General features: G+C 57.6%; 2 protein-coding genes across 7 annotated transcripts; one reads left to right on the top strand and one right to left on the bottom strand.

Moving 5' to 3' along the window:
* Window positions 1-197: 197 nt before the first annotated feature.
* DDX49 (DEAD-box helicase 49) lies at window positions 198-8,072 on the top strand. Of its 2 annotated transcripts, none has more exons than XR_009694024.1 (13): window positions 198-367; window positions 1,473-1,596; window positions 2,252-2,337; window positions 2,427-2,548; window positions 3,121-3,308; window positions 3,450-3,590; window positions 4,555-4,630; window positions 4,939-5,015; window positions 5,180-5,277; window positions 6,478-6,552; window positions 7,157-7,264; window positions 7,372-7,443; window positions 7,542-7,609. XR_009694024.1 is itself a non-coding variant. In XM_061149769.1 (13 exons), exons 1-13 carry the CDS (start codon window positions 253-255, stop codon window positions 7,728-7,730), a joined length of 1,452 nt encoding a protein of 483 aa, XP_061005752.1. In that variant the 5' UTR covers window positions 199-252; the 3' UTR covers window positions 7,731-8,072. The 2 variants fall into 2 exon arrangements, 1 of the variants encoding a protein (XP_061005752.1); XM_061149769.1 differs by having other exon boundaries at window positions 199-367; window positions 7,176-7,264; window positions 7,542-8,072.
* A 598-nt stretch (window positions 8,073-8,670) lies between these two features.
* Window positions 8,671-16,931, bottom strand: HOMER3 (homer scaffold protein 3). Of its 5 annotated transcripts, XM_061149773.1 has the most exons (11): window positions 16,833-16,916; window positions 16,384-16,436; window positions 15,042-15,123; window positions 14,800-14,956; window positions 14,212-14,343; window positions 12,461-12,568; window positions 11,257-11,378; window positions 10,610-10,766; window positions 10,167-10,277; window positions 9,971-10,057; window positions 8,671-9,137 (listed from the first exon to the last, which is right to left on the bottom strand). In XM_061149773.1, the coding sequence occupies exons 3-11, from the start codon at window positions 15,053-15,055 to the stop codon at window positions 8,946-8,948; spliced, it is 1,080 nt and encodes a 359-aa protein (XP_061005756.1). In that variant the 5' UTR covers window positions 15,056-15,123; window positions 16,384-16,436; window positions 16,833-16,916; the 3' UTR covers window positions 8,671-8,945. The 5 variants fall into 5 exon arrangements, with proteins under 5 accessions (XP_061005756.1, XP_061005754.1, XP_061005757.1 ...); XM_061149771.1 differs by lacking the exon at window positions 16,384-16,436 and having other exon boundaries at window positions 16,833-16,931; XM_061149774.1 differs by lacking the exon at window positions 16,833-16,916 and having other exon boundaries at window positions 16,384-16,632.
* Between the last annotated feature and the right edge of the window lie 268 nt (window positions 16,932-17,199).

Here is a 17,199-nt window from a genome sequence, read left to right as displayed (position 1 = left end):
TTACTGGCTGAGGGGCGTGAGACGCAAGTGCGTCTCGCAGGGCATCTTGGGAACTGTAGTTTAATGTGAGGCTGAAACTCCCGCGGGATTCCGGGAAAACATGGTAAGGATGAGGTCGAGGCTTTGAACTGTATTGGAGAAGGTGGGACCAAGCAGAAGGCAGATCCAATGAACGGTAACGCTTTCGTGACGTCATCGACACGCGCCGGAAGTACCGTTCACACGAGCGCTCACACTGCCTTGGCTGCGAGGATGGCAGGCTTCGCGGAGCTCGGGCTGTCTTCGTGGCTCGTGGAACAGTGTCGGCAGATGGGTTTGAAGCAGCCCACGCCCGTGCAGCTGGGCTGCATCCCTGCCATCCTGGAGGGTGAGTGTGGCTTGGCCTCTCCAGGAGGCTTCCCCGCTACTGTCGCTTCTCTTGCCTTATCTCAGCTTTTGCCCACGCGGGTCCCGTGAGGCAAGGGGCAGCCCTGGACTTTACGGGCGATCCTGGGTTCCGGAGGACGACTAGGTAATGTTGACGTTTAGGCTGTACTACTGACTCGCCTGCACAAATGATGTAATCTCTGAAACTTTCGTAGTCTCATCACTGAGAGGGTTTAATGAATAACTAATAGATAGTACTGAGAAAATTCGGTAGAACTTGCTTTACTATCTTCATTTTACAAATGGCAATTGAGGTTGTCAAGATTATTGGTAAATCCAGGATTCTGGTCCCTAAACTGCTCCTCTCTCCACCCCTTTGGTCCAACCCAGTTTTGCCATTAAAGAGATGCCTTCAGGAAGCTTAGGATGTGACAAGTTAAGGCATTAAATAAACAGGGACGAAGAGTCAGTAGGGAGAATAGGATGCAGGTTGGGGGAGGGCATTCTGGACTGCGGAGGACATTCTGAGTTTCCCAAGCTCTGATCCCTGGGAAGGAGTCAAAATGAAGTCGTGTTTAGTAGCAGGTATCTCAGGTCAATGGATGTGGGTTCCAGTCTAGGCTGTTATTCACTGGCTGTATGTCCTGGGCAAACCTTTGACTCTGTTTTCCCTTCTGTTAAATGGGGATGATAATGGCCTCACCCTCCTTAAATTTGTCAAATTACTCTAAATGGAAAGTTCTCATAATGTTTTCAATAGAAAGGGCACAGGCTGGTACTGAGAATACAGTTTTTGTCATTATTGTTAAGTTGCTAAGACGTGCCCAAGTCTTTTGTGACCCCGTGGACTGTAGCCCGTCGGGCTTCTCTGTCCATGGGATTTCCCAGGCAAGAGTACTGGAGTGGGTTGCCATTTCCTTCTCCAGGGGATCTTCCTGACCCAGGGATCAAATCTATGTCTCCTGCATTAGCAGGTGGATTCTCTACCACTGAGTCACCAGGGAAGCCTGAGCATATAGTCATTACTCATTAAATGTTAGCTGCTGTAAACTGTGCCTGATGGAATACCTGTCTGCACCTGTGACACTGCTCTGTTCTCTGCCCAGGTCGGGACTGCCTGGGCTGTGCCAAGACAGGCAGTGGCAAGACAGCAGCATTTGTCCTGCCCATCTTGCAGAAGCTGTCTGAGGATCCCTATGGCATCTTCTGCCTCGTCCTGACACCCACCAGGTGAGTCCCACACCCCACACACAGACACATGCTTCTCGGGTGAGTTAACCAGCTGGGTGCTCTTGGGCACGTGCCTTTACCTCTTTGAGTACACTTGCCATGTGTGCAAAATGGGAACAGAAGTTAGCCCAACCCTTAGAGGTGCTGAAGAATTCGCAAGATGGTGTGTGAAAAGTGCTGAGCACAGGGCTTGACTCAGGGCAAGCAGGAAGGCCAGGAAGTAGGCACATGGGCAGAGGAAAGGCCTGGACAGAGCTGGGGGCAGAGAGGAGGGGATTTGGCCACTGACCCACTGACCAGCCTTGAAGCAGCAGTGGGGGCTGGGTGGGTGGGGGTGGTTGACACTTGGGTCTCGGGCTTTGATAACTGTGGTGTCAAGGCCATTGCTGAGGACGTGGGATGAGGAAAGGCCAGTTTGTGTGGGACTGGCCAAGGACAAGCCATACTCTGTTCGGGCACCCAGCTTAGTGAGAGGGCAGGAGCCACAGTGGGCCTCCAACGGTCCATATCAGAACCTTTGTCCAAAGGGGACTGGGAGCCATGGAGAGTGTGTGAACAGGAAAGATGCAAGCAGGAGGCCCTATTAATGGAGACGGGAATGAGAGGCAGGCACAAAACCCCTATCTGACTCAGTATGGCCCCTTCATGCCCACAGGGAGCTGGCCTATCAGATCGCAGAGCAGTTCCGGGTCCTGGGAAAGCCTCTGGGCTTGAAAGACTGCATCATCGTTGGCGGCATGGGTATGGGGGGACCCAAGGAGGCGCTGGGCATGGGACTGCTGCAGCCTCAGACCATCTACCTAGCCCCATCTCTCGAATTCCACCCACAGACATGGTGGCCCAGGCCCTGGAGCTCTCCCGGAAACCACACGTAGTCATTGCCACACCGGGGCGCCTGGCTGACCACCTCCGCAGCTCCAACACCTTCAGCATAAAGAAGATCCGCTTCCTGGTGAGTCAGCTTGGGGCCCTGATTCATCCATTTGGGAACTGTGTGTCCCATAGGCCATCCGTTACCAAGTTAGGAATGGTGACAATGACATCTCAGGGACCAACAAAAGGGGGCCTGTACTAGAAAAGATGGGCTCCCCAGGTGACTCAGTTGTAAAGAATTTGCCTGCCGATGGAGGAGATGCAAGTTCGATCCCTAGGTGGGGAAAATTCCGTGGAGGAGGAAATGGCAACCCACTCCAGTATTCTCACCTGGAAAATCCCATGGACAGAGGAGTCTGGAGGACTGCAGTCCTTGGGGTTACAAAGGGTCGGACACAATTGAGTGCGCATGCATGCACACACTAAAAAGTCAGTAGAGGGCAGGGCCTCTCTGAGGAGTTGACGTTGAAGCTGAGATGGGCAAGACGGCAGGCCTCCAAGACCTCGAGGGAGAGTGCTGCAGGGTGCATGTCTGAGCCCAGGAAGGAGGCACGTGGAGGAGGTAGGCTGGGCCCTGGGCTGGTGGTCAGGCCTTGGACAGCGGCCTCACCCCAGGTCCCCACCCCCTGCCTGCTACGGCTGATGCTACAGGTGATGGATGAGGCGGACCGGCTGTTAGAGCAGGGCTGCACTGACTTCACCGTCGACCTGGAGGTCATCCTGGCAGCCGTGCCCGCCCGCAGGCAGACGCTGCTCTTCAGCGCCACGCTGACCGACACACTGAGGGAGCTACAGGGCCTGGCCACCAACCAGCCCTTCTTCTGGGAGGCTCAGGCCCCGTGAGTCCATAGCTACTTTCTGGCGGCGGGATGGGGCAGGACAAGCGGGAGGCGGGGGTGTCCAACAGAGGTCATTGACCATGGGCGGGGCGGGCAGTGACCTCATTCAACAGAAGGGGAAACAAATCTGCCCGTGCCCAGGGTACGCACCGTGGAACAGCTGGACCAGCGCTACCTGCTAGTGCCTGAGAAGGTCAAGGATGCCTACCTGGTCCACCTGATCCAGAACTTCCAGGACGAGCATGAGGACTGGTCTATCATCATCTTCACCAACACGTGCAAGTGAGCACGGGCGGGCCTGCCGCTCTCGTCCCCTGGGCGTCCTTCCCCCTGCACCTCATGGAGGTCCAGCAGGTGGTCTGTGGTTGGAGGTGTCAGGCACACGGCCAGTCTTGGCACTCCAGGGCCTCTGCTCTGACCAGCAGTTTCAGAGGATCCACTCAAGGAGGTTCAGAGAGGTCAAGCAGTTTGCTAATGAGGTCATCCCCATGAAGACAGAGCCAGGATTTGGGAGTCCTCAGACCTGCCTTTTCCTGCTGGCTCAGATGGTAAAGAATCTGTCTGCACTGCAGGAGACCCAGGTTCAATCCCGGAGTTAGGAAGATCCCCTGGAGAAGGGAATGGCAACCCACTCCAGTATTCTTGCCTGGAGAATTCCATGGACAGGGGAGCCTGGTGGGCTACAGTCCATGGGGTTGCAAAGAGTCAGACAAGACTGAGGGACTAACACTTTTACTTTTTCAGACCTGCCCTTAACTGGAAGAGCTGAGGGCCTTGGGCTCTCCCCAGGAGACCCCTGCAGCAGCTGGGAAGGCCCTGGAGCAGCCAGTTTGCTGTGGTCTCAGGGGGTCACTGAGGCCCAGCACATCACCCCCACGGCTGTCCCCTCCACAGACCCAGGGATTTCAAAATCCTTTGACATATTTGGGGAGAGCATCAAGGAGCTGTAGGCTGGTCTAGTCTGAGCCAGCATAGAAGGGCAGCCCACAGCACATGGAGGAGACGTCCTGACCGCTGCCCCCCAAGAATTTCTTGGGCTACCAGAAGAGAAGAGCCTGGACGTAGAGTGCTCTCTTGTTGGCTTAGGCCAGGGAAGGGGTCAGCAGGCAGGACGTGGCATCCTTTCTCCCGCTTCTCCTTCCCCAGTCATGCAGGGCCACTGTTAGGGGTCTCAGGGGGGTGGGGGACGGAGCACCCTCCCAGGACCCCAGCACTAGATGGACCGACAGCCTGTCCTTCCCACCAGGACCTGCCAGATTCTATGCATGATGCTACGCAAGTTCAACTTTCCCACTGTTGCTCTGCACTCCATGATGAAACAGGTGAGGCACCAGGTGGCCACCCAGAGCCCTCCCCGACCAGCCTCGCCCTGGGGACGCCTCCCCGCTCCGGGGCTTTTGCTCAGGCCCTCTCCTCTGCCTGGAACACTCTTCCTGCCGCCCCATCTGCCCCGTTCTGGCCTCCTCAAGGTCATCTCCCTTGCTGGACTGTGAGCCCCTTGAGGGCGGAGACTGTCCTGCCCTCTGTCGTGCATGTCCCCAGGCCTGACACAGTAAATATAAACTCTGAAACATTTCTTGGGATGTTACCTGACACTCCCCTGCCCCAATTTTCTCCCAATTTGGCACAGAAAGAACGCTTTGCCGCCCTGGCCAAGTTCAAGTCCAGCATCTACCGGATCCTGATTGCAACAGACGTGGCCTCCCGGTGAGCGGCTCCAGGGTGCTCCCTCCCCCACGGTGGCCCCCACAAAAGGGCCAGAGAGGGAGGCTGGCTTCAGGCAGCCCCACTTCACCACCGAGTGACCCTGGGTGAGTCCCAACCTCGGTTTCCCCACATGGACAGAGGCGCTGACTGACCTCTGCCTCCAGGGGCCTGGACATTCCCACTGTGCAGGTGGTCATCAACCACAACACCCCTGGACTCCCAAAGATCTACATCCACCGAGTTGGCCGGACAGCCCGCGCAGGTGAGCAGAGGGCGGGGCGGCCTTCGGGCACCCACCCTCCTGCCCGCACAGCACGCAGAGCCAGTCACGAGCTGGTGGGGCACGGGAGGGCCACAGGCTGCGGGTGAGGGAGACTAGAGATAGTGCTCGCAAGCTGGGGGAATCCTCCTTTCAGAACCATGGGCAGGACTTCCCTGGCGGTCCAGCGTTTCAGACTCTGCGCTACCCATGCAGGGGGCACGGGTTTGATCCCTTGCTGGGGAAGATCCCACACACCACGGCCAAAAAACCCCCCAAACAAACAAAAAGACCTAGGTGGGGGTGGTGTGTCTTCTCCACATGATCCAGGCAGCGCTGAGCTGTCCCCTGGGGACACAGCACACACAACCCCCCTCCCCACCACTACCTCTTGCCTCACTCGAGCCCCCTTCACCTGTCAGGGCTGGCCGCCCTAGCTCAGCAGCAAACAGGTGTATGGGTCCTGATGGGTAAGATGCTGCCCTGAGGGATTCAGCATTCAAGTTCAGCCACTTGCTGTGACTCCTGGTAGGAGCCTTGCGTCTGCTCCCCAGCCCCACCCGGAAGGGACACAGAGTCCGGGAGATTTTCTCACACCTGGAGTGGACAGAGCCATGGTTTCTGGAGCCAGACTGGGTCTGGCCCTTCTCTCCTAACCTGTGGCCTCAGGCCGGTCACATTAGCTCTCTGGGCCCCCACCGCCTCGTCCAGCAATGGGTAGCAAGAATGTGACACCTGTTTGGGGCCACTCTGAGGGTCTCAGGCTGGGTCAGCTCCCAGGGCTATTCTAGCACATTGTCTCATGGAAACCGGGAACAGAGAAGGTGGCATGTAGAGATCGGAGCTGAAGCCTGTCTGGTCTTCCTGCTGACAGAACTGGGCTTGAGCTCCCTGGCAGCCATACCGAAAAGGGAAATCAGCCATGTCACCGGCCCCTGATTAAGGCCAAGCTGGCAGGAGAGCCGCCTCTCCCTGGAGTCCTGCTACTCCCCTGGGACAGACCTGCCTACCACATAGAGATCAAGCAGGGGGCTGAGACCTGACGCTCTAAGCTTCCTTTGTTTCCACTCATTCCTCCACCCACTGAGCTCCTGTACAGTTCCTCTTGATCAAGAGGAGCTCTGAGGCACCTAGCGGTCAGGACCTGCTTGTATCGGCCCCTTCTCCTGGCCTCCAGCACATAATCTGGGTGTGTCTCCACAGGGCGGCAGGGACAGGCCATCACGCTGGTGACGCAGTATGACATCCACCTGGTTCACGCCATCGAGGAGCAGATCAGTGAGTGGGGTTGAGGGGGGAGGGTGGTGCCTCCGGGTGAGACGTCCACTCACCCTGTCAATGCCTGCCTGTCTGCTCATGGGAGGAGGCTTAAACTGCACTTTCCTTCCTATGCAACCCCCATAAGAAGTTTCTCTGGCCCAGCTATTGAAGCAGAAACTCCGTCATGGCCTCCAGCAGCCGAAAGCCACATCTGATGGGAAGGGACTTTGGTTTCTCAGACCACGGTGTGTGGGTGGTCCCTGCAGATGAGTCAAGCCCCAGGGCTGTGGCCTAGGCATGTTTTCAAAAATCCCCTTGGGTGGTTTAATGTATATCCAAGACCGAGAAGCTCTGGGGCATCTCCAACCACTGCACAGACTGTCCTGAGATTCAGAAACATCTTGACTTTAATGGACACTGTTTTCAGAAAAAAACACTCCTAATCAAATTCATAGTGTTGTTAACAACCAGAAAAAGAGAGCAATCTGTACCTAGCTCTTGCCCACCTGATCTTTATCTGATATGACTCTATGGCCTTGCATGCCCTGCTGCATGGAGAACTACATGGTTGAAATCTTTCTCCCTGTGGTGCCTGCCCCTCCCTGCCCCCTCCCAACCCCAGGTCCCTGCTGTCCCCACAGAGAAGAAGCTGGAGGAGTTCTCAGTGGAGGAAGCCCAGGTCCTACAGATCCTCACACAGGTCAACGTGGTGCGGAGGGAGTGTGAGATTGTGAGTGTTGGGGAAGGGGCTCGTCCTCAGGGACCCAGGGTGCTTCCTGTAAGGTGGCAACCCCCGTGATGGCCTCTCCCTCCCCCTACTCCTTCCCCCCTGCCCAGAAACTGGAGGCGGCCAACTTCGATGAAAAGAAGGAGATTAACAAGCGGAAGCAGATGATTCTGGAGGGGAAGGTGAGGGCTGGTGGAGCCGTCCGTGTGGTAGGGGCAGGGCGCAAGGGTCCCCAGGGAGGACAGTCAGCTTAGCCAGCTTCCGGTCCTCCCTGTGCCAGGACCCCGACGTGGAGGCGAAGCGCAAGGCGGAGCTGGCCAAGATCAAGCAGAAGAACCGGCGCTTCAAGGAGAAAGTTGAGCAGACACTGCAGCGGCAGAAGGCCAGCAGGGCTGACTGCAGGGGGCGCCCGCCCAGGGCCCGGCCTGAGGCCTCACTGTGCCCAGCACCCGCTCAGGGTCCAGCCTGAGTTCCGCACAGCGCCCACTCGCCTAGCCTGGGACTCCTCCATCAAGCTGAGGGTTGGAGCGCCCTCCCCTGAGGACAGGACCCTCTGCCAGCCTGCCCAGTGCCCCTCAGCAGAGCCCGCTGACACCCACGTACAGTGCACAGCCCTCCACCCTGCAGCCTCTGGCGGCCCCTTTCCAGAGCCTTGGCCAAGAGGCGGGCTGCTGAGGAAGGAAGAACACTGGCTATGAGGTTGGGCCCCAGTCCACCTGGGGTACAGTGACCCCAGCCCAGGGTCACCCTGGATGTGTGATGAGCAAAGGTGTGTCACTTGCAGGAGGTGCTTAATAAATGAGTCTTTTAACTTCTGCAGTCTGACTCTGGGGAGCAGGGGCAGCGAGAAGAGGGTGTGGCTGCCTGTACTTCTCAAGTCCCCTAGAACATCATGTTGCCACCCCACCCACTAGTTCTTTCCTGCCGGGCCAGGCCCAAAGCTTTGGACTGTAGTGTTGACCATTCCAGCCGAGTGACCTTGGGTGGGTGAAGTCCCTTATATGGGCCTCAGTTTCCTCATCTGGAAAATGGGTATAGCAACCGCTCTACTAGCCGGATGTAGACATGATGTTTTGGAGAGATCATTTCCATGCCTAGTGAACACAGCCACATTCTAGGAGCTTCCCCACTTGCCCACTTGGTTGTACTTGGGGTTTGTGGCCAGAGTGAAGTGAAAGTGGGGGGCTTAATCAGGGTCCATGTTAGTCCGAACTGGTCCAGACAACATGGGCAGGGCTTAAGGAGATGGGGAAGCAGAGACATGTGTCCTGGACATGCTCCCTCAGGCTTTCTGAACCTCACCCTCTAAGTGGCTTACCAAACCCTACACAGACTGAGGGCAGATGGACAGAGGGTCCAGTGATGGTGGTTAGGTATACCCTGCTGCTCAGACACCACACATACACAGCCACGCTTAGAAATGTAATTTGGGCACCAGCACGCGCCCTGGGGAGTCTAGAAATTCTACACAATGAAAAGCTCAAAAACAGCCTCTGAGCTGTGAACAGCCAGGGCCGGCTGGAGTCCTGTGGACAAGCCCTCCCCAGGCTGAGTTGGGCCCCAGTCCCTGCCAGGGGGGCTTGGCCCATCTTGCCGCCTGCGGCCTGGCCTGTGCCCCAGGCGGGAGTCGTTCGTGTAAAATCAGCTCCCACAGGCCCCTTCTATGCAGACCCGGAGGCCGGACTCAGGGCGCGCCCTCGGCCAAGCGGGCCAGCCCCTCCCGCAGCTCGCTCAGCTCAAACAGCCTGACGTCCAGGAGCTGCGCGGCCCGGCCCACCTCAGCCCGGGCCCGCTCCCGCTCGACCCGGGCCTCCTCCAGGCTGCGCTCCGTGGCCCGCAGCTGGTGCTCCAGCTCTGCATTCCGCGTTTCCAGATCCTACGGGGAGAGGGTAGGCAGTGTCAGGGGTCCCAGCGAGTCTCAAGGGTCCAGCATCTCAAAGCGGGTGCTGGGGACCACAGCCCTCCCTCTGGGCCAAACTCTCCCTGTCTGCTGGCTTTTTCCCAGTTACCTGTACCCAAGACACTCCCTGGTCCCGCAGCCAATTTGAAGTGACCACATTCCTCCTCAAAATCCTCCTGTCACCCATTGTTCTGGGAATGAAATTCAGACCCCTCCCTCTCCTTGCTCATTCCTGCTCAGCCTTTCTGGCTTCCTTGTGGTTCCTTGAATACTCTCTCCCCACCTCAGGGCCTCTGTATTTGCTGTGCACGCTGCCAGGAGACAACAGGGAGCATTCCCTCAAATACTCTCTCTTTGGGGTACCAGATCCTTTAACTTCTCCACCTGCTAGACTCACAGGACATGCCCCTATGACTGTTCCTCAGATACAGTCTTCAGTGAAAGCCAGGCCAGCCACATCTGGATACAAATGCAAGCTTCTGGCCTCAGACAGGGATGTGTGAGGATTTGATAGGGCTCAAGAATGGAAATTCAACAGAGACTCAAAAACTGCTTGTTGAATGAATGGAAGAAGATGAAACATTGTCCTAATAACCATCATTTGACTCAGTCCTTCCATGCACCTGGTTATCTGAATCCTTCACAACCTTAGATGTCTTCCTGACTCCACGTATAGGTGAAGAAATGGAGGTTCAGGAAGGCACACGGCTGCCCAGAACCCGTGGGAAGGGAAGATCATGTCCGTCCCACAGCAGGATCTGGCTGCCGCGAGTAGTCACCACACCCCACCCCACAGCAACCACACATACCTGCACCTTCTGCTGTGTCTCCTCACGTTCAGCGGTGTCTGCGGCCTCACGGGACCCACTAGTCTGGCTCCTCAGAGTCTGAATCTCCTAGTGAAAAAGTTCCCAGAATCTGTTCTGAGGTCCTTGGCTCCCCTGCAGGAGATCAAGGAAGGCAAAGCCCGAGGAAACACACATGCACACAGATGCCTTCACACACCTGGTCTTTAGTTTGCACCAGTGCCTCCAGCTGCTCCAATGACTGGCCAGGTCCCTCCTTCTCACTGCCTGCAGGCGGCTCGGCGGCAGCCTGGGCTTCCAGCTCAGCCACCTGTGCAGACAGGAAGGTCAGCCCTGATGGCTCAGTCTGTACCCTCCTCACCCCGGGAATACGCCTCCTGATCAGTCAAGCCCATGACTGGGAATTCATCCCTCCACATCCAGGCCACTACCTCACCTCGGGCAGGCAGGACTTTAGGGTCTGACGACCCTCTGGGCCGACATCACTTCAGACCCACACTACGGAGCGAGAAACTAAGACTCTGGGACGTGACCTGCCGAGAGCACGCATCCAGCCAGGTGAGCCCAGGACAGACAGGGGGCAGGGGCTTCACAGTCACCGTTGGGCCACGTGGGGTCTTTGGGAGGGTGGGGCTTCCTTACCCGCTGCCGCAGCCGCTCAGCCTCTGCGCGCTGGGCCTCCAGCTGCTGCCTCCACTGGGCGGCGGCCGCGTTGGCCTCTCGCAGGGCGCCCGCCAACTTGTTGTTACTGTCCTGCAGCGCGAAGAACTCGGCCTCCCACTGCACCTCGCCCACGGAGCTGAGACAGCACGCGAGTCGGCAGAGGGCGGGGCGGGGCCTCACTGGGCCGGGGGCGGGGCCGGGTCTGGGGCGGGGTTGTGGGCGGGGTCAAGAGACAGGGGGCTGGGGGCGTCCCGGGGAGCCGGGGTCAGAGTAGGCCCTTCTGTGTCCGCTCCCCGAGACACAGTCCGCATGGCGAGCAGTATCAACCCATGGGATGTGGACAGAACCGGGCGGCGGGGAGGCACCCGTGGGTTTAGAATTAGCTGGGGGAGGTGTGGACGGGCCAGGGTTAGCCCCGAGGAATGGATGAGGCAAGCGGGGTCGGCTCTGGAAGGGGCGTAATCTGGGTGTCTGCTCTCCAACCCAGGCCTGTACGGGGATCCCAGGAGTGGATCCACTGTCAGATTCCGCCACTTGAACGAGTCCCAACAGTTTCTGAGAACCTCCTCTCGCCTCCCCCACCTTTCGTCCTGCCACGCCCCTTGTACCCTGCGCTACCACCTCACCCTTCGGACAGCATCTTTTTGAGCCGCTCGCGTTCAGCGGGGCCCGGGGCATCCGCGCTCTGGCTGCGGAATAGCTTCTCATCGCCGGGGCCATTGGCGCTGACGAGGGGGCTCGGAGGCACCTAAGGGAATGGATAGAAGTGAAGTCACAGTAGGGCGTGGCTTCCGTTAAGGGCCAGTTAGGTCATGGTTGGGGTTAGGGCTGATGTCAGGGGTCTTGACTGAGAGGCGGCAGGTCCTTCCCAGCACTGGGATCCGATCGTTCCTCTCCCCCCTCGCCCACCATCCGTGGCCCCGCATGGCCCCTGGGCTGTAGTTTGGCACCCTGTCCCGCCTCCTTGCCTGCTGGGCTCTCACCAACCCACCAGGAACAAACCTGATGTAGGCTAGCCTAAACCCAGGGAGAGAGATACTCATCATCTGCAAATCGGGGAGCAATCTGAAGCCTCGACGCTATTCCCTCACCGCAATGACCTTTCCTGGGGCCAAATTTCAACAGCTATTTAAAATTCCTACGGGAAACCTACTCCATTAGGCTAAATTTATTATGAATCCACCTGGTGCCTGAACCACAATCCTGAGGGCAGGGACCAGCCTACTTTTTTATCTTCTTAAGCCCTGTGCCCAGTCCTGGCCTGGCACACAGTAGGTGGTCAATAAATGATGTTGAATAAGTTAGTAGGGGGAAATGCTCAGGGACAGTTTTTTATCCCACCCCACTACTTAGGGTTTCCCAGATGGCTCAGTGGTAAAGAACCCGCCTGCCAATGCAGGAGACATAAGAGATACAGGTTTGATCCCTGGGCGGGGAAGGTCCCCTGGAGGAGGGCATGGCAAACCACTCTGGTATTCTTGCCTGAAGAATCCCATGAACAGAGAAGCCTGGCGGACTACAGTTCATAGGGTCACAAAGAGCTGGAGACGACTGAAGCGACAGTATGCAAGTATGCACCACTACTTAGCCATTTCAACTTTCACATTTCAACTCTGCCACATGAGCTGGTTTTCTGGCCTTCCTTTATCTAACTTTCAGACAGGCCTATGACATGCTCTCATGGCACCCACACCCTTTTCCATGGCCCCTGCCATGGATCTAGTTTTACATCATCAGTGAGCATTTGGTCCTGAGCACCGGCATAGCATTTAGACCCCTCCCCTTCATAGCAGTTGAGTTCCTGGCAGGCCTGGGACAAGGAGTGCTGACCTGGTGGGCAGTGAGCCCCAGGGCTGGACTGGTGAGTTCTCCCCCATCCTGAGATTTCTCCCGTGCCAGCCTTGCTGCTTCCTTCACTTCCTGGAACTTCTCAGCAAACTGAGGGATGAGGGATAGGAACAGACAGTCAACAAACTCCCAGCCCCCTCCACCAGGGCCCCACCACACGACTCCCACCCAGCACCATCCCTGTCTTTGGAAGAGAGGGAACAGGCTTGGAAGATGATGCCCAAGGAGCAGAGTGGGTATCAGGCTAGAGGGCTGGGGTGGGATGTTCACAGAGGCCACCTTGAGAAAGAGATCCCCTTTCCTTCTCAATCAGCTTATCTCAGTAAGGAGAGCCTCAGGTGGGTGCTAATCTGTCTTTCATGCCTGGGACGCTTGTGAATATCCTTTGTGACAAAGAGAAAGCAGGTCTTAGACTTGGAGCCTCTGACAGGCACCTGCAGCCAGTGGGAAAGTAATCACCCTGTTCTCATTTTTGTTATATTATAGTTTACATTAATCTCCCATACCTGTTTTCCAGCTAGGGTAGGATACACTTTTTTTTTTTTTTTGGCTGCACCAAGCAGATTGTGGGATCTCAGTTCCCTGACCAGGGATTGAACCTGGACCATGGCAGTGAAAGCCTGGAATCCTAACCACTAGGCCACCAGGGAACCTTTTTTAAAGAAATGTGTTTATGTATTTATTTATTTTGGGTTGTACTGGGTCTTCATTGCTGCTTGGGCTTTTCCCTGGTTGCAGCGAGCAAGGGCTACTCTCTAGTTGCGGTGCCCAGGCTCCCCATTGCAGCTTCTTTTGTTACAGAGCACAGGCTCTAGGGCACGCAGGCTCAGCAGTTGCAGCTCCTGGGCTCTGGAGCATAGGACCCATGGTCATGGCGCACGGGCTTCATTGATCCGCAGCATCTAACATCTTCCCGGTCCAGGGATTGAACCTGTTTCTCCTGCATTGGCAGGTAGAGTCTTTACCACTAAGCCACCTAGGAAGTGCCCCCACCTTTTTACATTTTAAAATAAATTTTCTTAGCTTGAAAGTAATGTTAAAAATATTTACAGATATACAGCCCCTTGGTTTGTGCAAAGGGGCCAGTGCAATTCATTGGGGGTATTGGGGGCAGGCAGTGTTTTCAAAAATTGTTCCAGGATTTCTCTGGTGGCCCAGTGGTTAAGACGCCACACTTCCAGGGCAGGGGATGCAATCCTCAGCTGGGGAACAAAGATCCCATATGCCACATGGCGTGGCCAAAAAAAAAGTCCCAAGAGCAACTGAATACTCATATGTGAAAAAAATACTCCTACTTTATACCGCCTGCAGAAATTAATTCAAGATCTAAATTTGAAAGGGAAACTAATGCTTCTAGAAGAGAAGAGAAGAAAAGCATCTCAGAGAGCATGAACCATAAAGGGAAACAATTAATAAGACAATGCCGAATTCTAGAAACAGCAGAGGGTGGAGGGAGGTGGTAATGAAGGAAGTGCCAGGGGTGTGGGGAAGCGCTCAGCCCAGCAAAGGCACCCAGAGAGGAGCAGGGTGTGTTCAAAATCAAAGCAGGTGGCCAACTGAGCTGGGATGTGGACCAGGGAAGTGGGAAGGGGCTACAGGCTGGTCCAATTCTGTATGCCCATTCTGTCGCTGGGAAGACGGAGGCCCAGCATCTGTCCAGGGTACCCCAGTACACACAAGAGAAGACCCAGCCCCAGCCCGGCTCCTCCCACCATGTACCCCCGCAGGCCCACCTGAGTCAGATGCTGTTCAGAAGCAAAGCCAAGGCCATAGACAGTGTTGGCGCGGCTGTCTGCCCACTGTCCAAACTTCTGGGAGGTTTTAGTGAAGGTCATGTTGGGAGTGACAGTGCTGTTGATGATGGCCTGGGGGAAGGTGGGGTGGGGAAGAAAAGTTCATGGGTGATGGAACTGGTAATAATCAATAGGAAACCCCCAGAGAAAATCGTCTTGTGCTAGTCCTTCTGTGCTAAGTCGCTTTAGTCGTGTCCGACTCTTTGTAACTCTATGGACTACAGCCCACCAGCCTCCTCTGTCCATGGGATTCTCCAGGCAAGAGAACGGGAGTGGGTTGCCATGCCCTCTTCCAGGGGATCTTCCTGACCCAGGGATCAAACGTATGGCTCTTACGTCTCCTGCATCAGCAGACAGATTCTTTACCACTAGCACCACTTGGTTTGAGCCATTTCAGGAACAAGATGGAGACCCAGAAAAATTCAGAGTATCCCCTGGCCCCCAAGGCACACAGCAAGGCAGTAAATGGACCCAGTCCTGTCCCTGGGATCCTTGGGACCTGCCACCCCACCCAGGCCCCACCAGGACCTTGGCACCCCCAAGGCTGATGATTCGGTAGACGTTGCGGGTGGCATCGTAAAAGTAGGAGACAGTGAGTGCGTGTTTGCCCGCAGGGATCCAGTTCCGCTTGGTGGCTGGGTCGATCTGGAACACGTGTGCCCGTGTGCTGAAGATGGGCTGCTCCCTGTGTGGGGAGAGGGTGCTCAGTGGGAGCCAGACACACCCACCCCCGGGGACTCAGGGTCAAGCTGGCAGAAGCAGAGGCTGACCTGGCTGTGGACATTGGTCAGGCTGGTCTGGGCGGGCTCCAAGCAGCAGCCAGTGGGATGGTAGGAACTGCTGGTTTGGCCTCTGGAGGGAGAGGGGGTTTGTGAGTGTCCCCCCTGCCAGGATGAGGGAGGCCAAGCACATCTAACCCCAGGACCGCACTAGCAAGTACACCATTCACAGAATTTAGATCCAAAAGTGAAGGGAATGTAGCCTGCCAGGTTCCTCCGTCCATGGAATTCTCCAGGCAACAACACTGGAGTGGGTAGCCATTCCCTTTTCCAGGGGATCTTCCGAACCCAGAGATCAAACCCGGGTCTCCTGCATTGCAGGAAGACTCTTTACCATCTGAGCCACCAGGGGCCATCTCCTGTCCTGAGTGTTGCAGGAACATCCTCCAGATGGAGGTGGCCTCTGACAGGAGCCAGGTGGTACCTGATATCCCAGCATAAATCTCACATCTTCCTGCTTACAGGACTCCCAGTGAAGTCTTCTCTATCTCTGGGCCAGGTCCAGGAGGCCAAGGCCAAATCCTGTGCAGTACCTTCTGACATTCATCCATCACTCTTCAAAGCAGGGCCTCCATCAAAAGAGTGGGGCAATAGCGGGTGCCTACTGGGACACCCGTCTCCCACAGGACCCCCAAAGAAACCCCTCAGCTTCCACTCTAGAGCAGAGGCACACCTTGGAGTCAAAGACCAAAAATCCCCAGGGAGCCTGCAACCTAGTTAAAAAGACAAGATGCGGCTGAACAGGTTCACTGGGCTGGCCACCCATCACCACTGAATCCCAGTACGGGCGGCTGGGTGGGGGCCAGTCCCGGAGAGACCCGGTGGAGGGCAGGCAGACCGAGGGAAGTGAGGCCGGGACTCTGGAGCCCCCGTGGTCAGAGGGGGGAGTGCACCCCCTCCTTCTGGGCAGCTGCTGTCCTGGTCACAGGGTCTGAAACCGGAGCTCGGGGTGGGGGAGGGGCGGTGACTTTGGCCGGCGTTGGGGGTGGGTCCCGGGTCGAGCCGGGGTTCCGCGGGCGCAGGGGTCTCAGACACTTGGGTCCCTCCTGCCCGTCCGGACGCTCCTGCCGCGACTTGCTGCACTGGGGAAAGTTACTCACCAACTAGTCATGCGCCTCGGACGCCGCCGGCCGCGGGGCTCCCCAAGGGGAGCTCGACCCCGCCCGGTGTCCGGGATCCAACATTGCATTTGGTGGTCGAAGCCCCACCCCACGAGCCCCAGTCCAGGGAATCGGATATTCATTCGGGATCAAGACCCTACCCGCGTCAGGACCAGGACGCCCCAACTTCGGGAAGTGTCGCCCCCAGCCCTGGAACTTCCAAGATCCCTTACCACGGCCCTCCAACACTCCAGGTCCAGAACTTCGGGGACACGTTATCTACCTCCTGCAACCGCAGGTCCAGAACTTAGGGGATCCTTCGCGCTTTCCCTGACTCCTGAACTTCGGGGACCCCCTGCCACCCTTCCATTCCCAGGTCGGGAATTTCGGGGTTCCCTCGGGTCGCCCCTCCACCCCAGGTCCGGAACTTCGGAGACACCTTCACAGCCTTCTCCAACGACGGGGCCGGAACTTCGGGACCCCTTCCCAATGTCCCCTCCCTGACCCCGACTCCGGAACTTCGGGGTCCCCTGCCCTCTCAAGCTCTGGCACTTCGGGGCTCCCCCAGCCGCCCCCAGCCTCCGTATCCCGAACTTCGGCGACCCCCCCAGTACCCTCTCCGGGGCTCTGGAACTTCGGGGCCCCCCGCACCCCCAGCGCTGGCTCGGTTGGCCGGGCTCACCCTGCCGGCTCGGCGCCCCGCAAGTGTCCGGGCGCGAGACGGGTGCCGCCCCGCGGCGCCGACTCCCCGCAGCCCGGCGCCCCGCTCGCTCGCTGGCTCCAGGGCCCGCGCCCTCCGCGCCGCCCTCCGCGCCGCCCGCGCCTTTGTCTGCGCCGCCGCCGCCGCCGCCCGCGCCGCCTCCGGTCCCATCGCGGCGGGTCCCGACGCGGCCGCCGCCCGCCCCGCCTCCCCGGGCCGCCGAGGCCGCCCCGCAGCGCCCCCTGCCGGCCCTCCGCGGCGGGGGGGCGGGAGAGAGGGAGGGGCAGGGGTAGGGAGGAAGAGGGGAAGGATGGGGGGCAAGAGGTTAAGACGGGTGCGGAGGGGGACA

This window comes from Dama dama, chromosome 9 (assembly GCF_033118175.1).
Source record: "Dama dama isolate Ldn47 chromosome 9, ASM3311817v1, whole genome shotgun sequence".
Classification (NCBI taxonomy): Eukaryota; Metazoa; Chordata; class Mammalia; order Artiodactyla; family Cervidae; genus Dama; species Dama dama.
This window is presented reverse-complemented; position numbering and strand designations above follow the sequence as displayed.

Bases quoted from the DNA above. Each gene is read 5' to 3' on its own strand.
- HOMER3 (XM_061149771.1), bottom strand. The intron at 14,344-14,799 runs GTCCTGGTGGGG...ACCTTCCCCCAG, and splicing joins TCAGCCTTGGGGGTGCCAAG to GCCATCATCAACAGCACTGT. The intron at 9,138-9,970 runs GTATGTGTGGTT...CTCTCCCCGTAG, and splicing joins AGACACAGCAGAAGGTGCAG to GATCTGGAAACGCGGAATGC.
- DDX49 (XM_061149769.1), top strand. From the start codon at position 253: ATGGCAGGCTTCGCGGAGCTCGGGCTGTCTTCGTGGCTCGTGGAACAG. The intron at 2,338-2,426 runs GTATGGGGGGAC...TTCCACCCACAG, and splicing joins CATCATCGTTGGCGGCATGG to ACATGGTGGCCCAGGCCCTG. The intron at 7,265-7,371 runs GTGAGTGTTGGG...CCCCCTGCCCAG, and splicing joins TGCGGAGGGAGTGTGAGATT to AAACTGGAGGCGGCCAACTT.